Source organism: Eucalyptus grandis, chromosome 6 (genome assembly GCF_016545825.1).
Source record: "Eucalyptus grandis isolate ANBG69807.140 chromosome 6, ASM1654582v1, whole genome shotgun sequence".
Classification (NCBI taxonomy): Eukaryota; Viridiplantae; Streptophyta; class Magnoliopsida; order Myrtales; family Myrtaceae; genus Eucalyptus; species Eucalyptus grandis.
The window spans coordinates 3,242,198-3,248,594 of record NC_052617.1 but is presented as its reverse complement, the minus strand read 5'-3'; the positions used below and the strand labels follow the sequence as shown (position 1 = coordinate 3,248,594).

Below are 6,397 nucleotides of genomic sequence, written 5' to 3'. Positions count from 1 at the left end.
CCAGCTCCGTATCCAAAGTATCCCCGCAACATTACATATCGGGGAAGAGAAATTTCCTAGAATAGGCTAGGCCTATGGGGATAATTTCGGCCTCCGCCATCCCCCCACTTCGGTTCCATTTCCGCGACGTACCCATGTGGATCGTGGACTCACCTTTACTAGTGGAGCCTCACCCCCTTCCCCTTTTAGTTTTTCCCCTTCTTCCAAAGTGGGGGAGCTTAGCTTTATTCAAACCGATCGCAATTAGTGCACATTTCCGAGAATGCACAATCCTTCCAGCATGCATCATCCTCCAAAAGGCTCTTTTGACCCTATGCATCGCGGTGCAAACTCGATTCCCGGAGATTTTTCTCACCGTTTGTCCCCGATTCTATATTCGTTCGATTCGTCGTACCTAATCTTACCTTTCACAAAAAAACATGTATATCAAGAAGGATAGGGGGCATGATCTAGATGCAGCCACGTGGATGACTCGCTCCATCTGGCCGCTCTCTCTGTCCGCCACGTGGCATTGGGCTTCTTCTGCTGTTCTGTATGTCTGGGGAGTATGGACAGAGTAAGTTAGGGGGGAAGTTTCGTAAGAGGGTTTTTGCGACTTTTAATGCGTGGAACCTTCCCCTTCATCTTCACGAATTTCTTGCAAAAGTAATAGAATTTATGTCCCTTTTTTAGTGCCAATCTGATTTAATATTCGAAAGTCCTGGTCTAGTACATGATTCGGTGTATGACTAGTTAATCGCAAGATGAGATCGCGATTGAAACGTGAAAGGATCATTTTATTAAGGAATTCGAAGTTAAAAAGAGTAATAAGGATTTATTTCACCCAAAAAAAAAAAGAGTAATAAGGATTTATATGTTATAAATGATGTTTTGCGTGTGAATATAGGAAATGAGAGAAGAAGATGTCGAGCACGTGCATCGCAGAGGGTCTTCATTTAGTTAATTGATATATTTAGTTTGAGGTACTTGGGACAAATTCTTTTATTTAAGGTGTTTTATTATTTTGCGTTATTTAAAAGGAAAAAAAAAAGCACCCGATTGAATGTTGGATACTATATATTTGCATCTATTGATTTTGTGATGTACTTTTATTTAATGTCGATGTCCTCAATAGTTTAAAAAAGGAGAAACACGGGACACACTCCCCCTTGTATTTTAGTGTTTTATTCTATGATCCCTTGTACTTTCAATTCGGTAAATACAGACCGTGCACTTTTGCCAATTCTACCAGAGCCCTTCAAAATTAGTTTTAGTAGGGTTTGTCATCAAGACGCGAAATAATAAAAAAATCGGACATGACATTTGTTAACAGCATGAAAGCTAAGTCAAAAAAATAAACTTGCAAAACGGGATTTACCAAATCCCATTTTCGAAATTTTATGTCACATTTTTCTTACAAAAAAACTGTTATTGAATTCAATAGGAATGGGATTTTAAATGGAAATAGAACAGCACACTAGATATGTACACCGAAATGGAAGATAATGCAAGGGGATCTTTGATAAAGATATAAAAGTGCAAGGAATGTTTGTATTATTTTAAATTGGAAAAAGATTATAAGAATTTTTATTTATTTTTTTGGGTTAGTACACGAGCACGCAACTTTGCCCCTTGTTTTTCCTACTTTGCAATTTGCATTCGTGCGCCTATTTTCCTTTTATTGCCACATATATCTTTATATATATTATGGATATTTCAGGGGCATTCTCTCTCCTCCTTTTTCCTCCGACCATAGGGAAAGTACAGGACCAGTGGAACTGACGAGAGCGCATCGGACGGTCCACGTTCCACGAGGCGTCTCCCTCGAACTAGTGGCCTCCGAATTATATTATTATTATTATTATTATTATTATTATTATTAAAAAAAAGGAAAAGGAAAATAGGAGGAAAGGGGAACAGGAGCTCGCTCTCGCGGAAACGCGCAGCCGCTCGAGCTCAAACTCGGGAGAGTTTTGGGAAAAAGGTTATTATCGATATCAAAATCATATTCGCCCCATCTCTCTCTCTCTCTCTCTCTCTCCCCAGGGGGGCCCCACCCCGGACGCCACAAACGAAATCTTGACCGTACACGGAATCTCCACCGTCGAGGCCGCGCCCCCACATCGATACCTCGAGTCCGATTAACCCAACCCTGGTTCGCCTCCTTAACCCGACCTCCTCCTCCCTCCTCCCTTTTTATTCCCTCTCCCCCATCGCCGAGCTCTCATTCCAAGCTCGCTCATTCCAAGCTCGCTCACCCTCTCCATCTCTCTCTCTCTCTCTCTCTCTCTCTCTCTCTCTCTCTAGCCTTCGGTGGTTTTGCGGCGCTAAGTGGGGAATCCCCGGTTCAGGAAAGCCAAGCGAGAAGTGGGTTTGCTTCGGTTTCTGGCGGCGGTGATCGGACGTGCGCGGAGATGAGCTGCAACGGCTGCCGGGTCCTTCGAAAGGGTTGCAGCGAGAGCTGCGTGCTGAGGTCGTGCCTGCGGTGGATCCCCTCCCCCGAGGCCCAGGGCAACGCCACCCTCTTCCTCGCCCGCTTCTTCGGCCGCAGCGACCTCCTCTCCCTCGTCGCCGCCGTCCCCGATTCTCAACGCCCCGGTACCTCCCTCTCCTTCTCTCTCTCTCTCTCTCTCTCTCTCTGTCGTGTCGAGAAATGATTTTCCGGGATGTGTTTGATTCGTGGGTTGATTTCTTTTTCGCAAATCGAGCTTCCGCATTGTGCGAAATGCGGGGCCTACTCGGCGTGTTGATGTCGACTTTGATGCGGAATTACGTCAGCCGGATGAGTCGTTTTGCGCTTACGGGGCTCTTATTGTTTGTTTGGTGGGGTTTGATTTTTTTACAGCTCTGTTTCAAAGCCTGCTGTTCGAGGCGTGCGGGCGCACGGTGAACCCGGTCGGCGGGGCGGTGGGGCTGCTCTCCAGCGGCAACTGGCACGTGTGCGAGGCGGCGGTCGAGACGGTGCTCGACGGCGGCGTCGTCCAGGCCCTCTGCGGCGGCGCCGCCACCCTGGCCTTCGGGCTCGACCAATCCGCCGACTCGCCCTTCTTCCCGCCGAGCACGTGCAGGGGGCAGAGCCTGCAGCAGTCCCTGCAGGTGCCGGCGTCGATCCAGGTGGACGTCAACCTCGCCCTCCCCCTCTACGACCCGGACCTCAGCTTCAAGGAGAAGCTGCCCGGGAAGAGACGCGGCAAGAGGAGCCACGTGACAAATAATTGGCCCACCCGGACGACCACGACGACCACGGCGGCGGCGACCACCCGCCTGAGCTCCGAGGCGTCGGAGGTGATCGACCCCCCGAGCGGCTACGATCACGGCGGCGTGGGCCCCGGCGGTCAAGAGACGAAGCTCCTGAACCTGTTCGTATGAGAGCGGAGGCATTTGATTTTCGGGGGCGATTTTTCCTTTTTTTCTTTCTTTCTTTCTTTCTTTTGTGGGGGAGGGATAAACCGGCGGTGTAGAAGTGAAGTAAATGAAGGAGGGACGATCGACCGGCCGGAATTTTGCTCCGGCGGTTTTTTTCGTTTAATGGTATGTAGAGACCCTTTAGATAAAACCGAAAGTACTCTAAAAATAGAGAATCTTACATGTAATGCCTTTTTTTTTATATATTAATGTCAGATGATTTCGTACCTACTTCGCTCTGTTTTCTTTTGTTATATTTTGCTATCGTTGATCTTGACCTCGTAAATACAATGCTCCGAACACACCCCGGTCCTTGTCAGTCCACGTACGGGGGAAATTTTGTAGGGGTTTAATAAAAGAGTTGGAGTGCCCTGGGAGAACGTCACGTCCATTTTCAAAGATCAAAGAGGAATCCCTTTTGAAAAGGAAAAGGTAAAGGACGAGGCAGCCAACGGAGATTGGACGCGAACGGTCTTTGGACATTGGTAAAGAGACATATCCGTCGAATCAAACCTCCATTTCTGCTTATCAAATGGGCGATCGATTTTCGGACCCTTTTCCTAAAAAAACTTAGGTTGTCAGGAAAATAAGTCGATTTTAATTATGAATGATCGTGAGCTCTCTTTTTGACCTCTTGCCAAAAGCACAAAATTACATCTAGTTTTAGGGTTGATGCTTCGAGAAGTTTGAATATGTATGTATTATCTTAAAAGAATAATTCCGTCAACCCAATCATGTAATTCCACTTAAAAGATTACGAGACCTATTGCTAAATTATGTGTTCAAAAGTTTAGAGAGCATCAATAATTCCTCACATAGGATTGGCAAATTTCAAACCGACTTATTTGCAAGACATATACTTAAGCATGCCGTATTTAATATAGACGGTTGCGGTTGAAAATAAGTCAACTCTTCTATCGCAAATAACAAATGCGCGTATCGATCGGCATTTTCAATCCCTTTATAACGTGTTTTAACGCGTTTAATTACATGAATGAGCATACTGTTCATGTTAACATGATGGGCTGTCTAGTACATTCAAACAAGTTTAAATACATTTATGCATGTTTAGATGAAACGTGTCACGTTGAGTAACTCCTTTTAATAGACATGTCGTGTTTGGATCTCGGAGTGTCAACACTATTAAAAAACATGGCGTGTTCGGGTTAAATCTGAATTCGACGTGCGATATGATTATGAGACAAGTTAAAGGAAATCACACCAATTGCCCGACGCGTCTTTTAGTATGAAAATCTTCCATCATAGAATACGTTCAAAAAACTTTGAGCGACTCTTAACTTCCCTCGTATCGTCCGTCGTTTTATATCTAGGAAACATCGAATCGTCTTGCATTGAACGAGATTAGTAAACACCTCCGACGCCGTCCTTTTAAAAAAAAAGAGAGAGAGGGAGGAAAAAATAACCCGAGAAAAAGAGAAAAAAACAGGGGGTGAAACGATTTGTCGGCTGGTGGTACAGGCCGCGACGGGTGGTCGTCTTATCGGAATCTATGTGTCGGCTTGCATAAGCAGATGGACTTCCATCTGTGGCGACTCGAAATCGCATGCGCGAGTGTGCTCCCGTCTCATCTCGTATCTCATCCGATTCGCCGCTTCTGGCTTCTAGGCGGGTCGTTTCGCTTTCGCCGCGACCACGATTCGCTCGCAGATTTTGGAATCGCTGCCGCTGACTTTCTCGACGCAAGCAAAAGACCATACGACGGTTTGAGCGTGCAAACCGGCGACCCGACTCATTGGCCCGCGCCACGTAAGTGGGGTCCGAATGAACTGCCGAGTCCTTTCTTCCTAGACCGCCTCTGATGATTTGCTGTATTTTAAGGTGGTTGGGAAGAATATCACTTCTGTTGATGGGACGGGAGCGTGGCGAACATGGGATCTGGCCAAACCGCCCCCGTGGAGTCGAAAGGAAACTCGATTGCGTTCGGGACCTAGCTTCAATAATTACCGGAGGAAATATGGTTTTGTTATGGAGGGGTCGCGGGGGTCGTGACGTTGGACTGAATTGAAGTTTGCGTTTGCGCATGAACTTGGGGGATTGTTGTGGCCCCGAGATGGAGATTCCTCGAGCCGAATATTGACAATTTTTGCTGATGCCAAGGCAGCGGAGCTTCTCCCAATAATGTCATTCGCCCCAGCAGATTGTGTTTAATTAATGACGAGATGGGGGGGGTTATTATTATACCTCGGCTTTACGACGGGATCGAAAGCGCCTTCTTTTGAGTTGGTGGTTGGTCTAATTGCCAAGAAATTGCAAGAGGGTTGCTTCCCTAGCGAAACCGCCTCCAACCACACTAAAAACGCACTAAATAAGGCTTGATCTGAAATGGAAATTTAACCGGGCGAAGATTTTAAAGAGGATCGGATAGTTACGGTTGCATAATTAATGGCTTTTAGGCTACTCATTGAGTGCCTTCTATGTGCCCATCTCGTTCTCGACCGTCGAACGAATCTTATATTAGGCAATTGGAAGAAAAAAGCCCCTTGTTTCAAGGTGTCAAAATAGTTTAGGAGACCCGAATCATCCGAAGAAAAAATGAATTTCTATTTTTTTTTTCTAGTCTTAGTTTTTGGGCTAAACTTCATGTTTGCAAGTTGGGCGAATCCTTAACTTTTTCATGAGTTTGAGGTTTACCTATGTAACCTTCGCTTTCTTGTCATTTCTTAAAAAAAAAAAGGAAAAAAATCAAGCAAGGAGAAAAGGTTCTTGATTCTCAATCTTATTGATTTGATATATTATACTATAAATGTACTTAGACTCCATATGTGTGACCAAAGCATGATACGAACAAGTTCCTTATGGTTCGCATGACATGAACGAAACTTTATCCTTAATGTTATATATTCTTATTCATCCATTTTCTTTCGCTCGAAAAAAGGATGCGAATTTTTTTCCAAAACTTTATCTTACGCTTTGATTTTGCAATACCCATACAGAGATACATATATAAAACTCTTTTTATTTCTAAATAGATTTCTATCCCAAATATTTTCAT

The 6,397-nt window shown here is 45.1% G+C and overlaps 1 protein-coding gene across 1 annotated transcript; it reads left to right on the top strand.

The window, feature by feature from the left end:
• Window positions 1–2,210: 2,210 nt before the first annotated feature.
• On the top strand, window positions 2,211–3,615 carry LOC104447816 (LOB domain-containing protein 37). The gene is made up of 2 exons (XM_010061544.3): window positions 2,211–2,577; window positions 2,825–3,615. Exons 1-2 carry the CDS (start codon window positions 2,394–2,396, stop codon window positions 3,346–3,348), a joined length of 708 nt encoding a protein of 235 aa, XP_010059846.2. The 5' UTR covers window positions 2,211–2,393; the 3' UTR covers window positions 3,349–3,615.
• The last annotated feature ends 2,782 nt before the right edge of the window (window positions 3,616–6,397 follow it).

Excerpts from the sequence above, each read along its gene's own strand:
- LOC104447816 (XM_010061544.3), top strand. The coding sequence starts at position 2,394 with ATGAGCTGCAACGGCTGCCGGGTCCTTCGAAAGGGTTGCAGCGAGAGC. Across the intron at positions 2,578-2,824 it reads CCCCGATTCTCAACGCCCCG|CTCTGTTTCAAAGCCTGCTG; the intron begins GTACCTCCCTCT and ends ATTTTTTTACAG.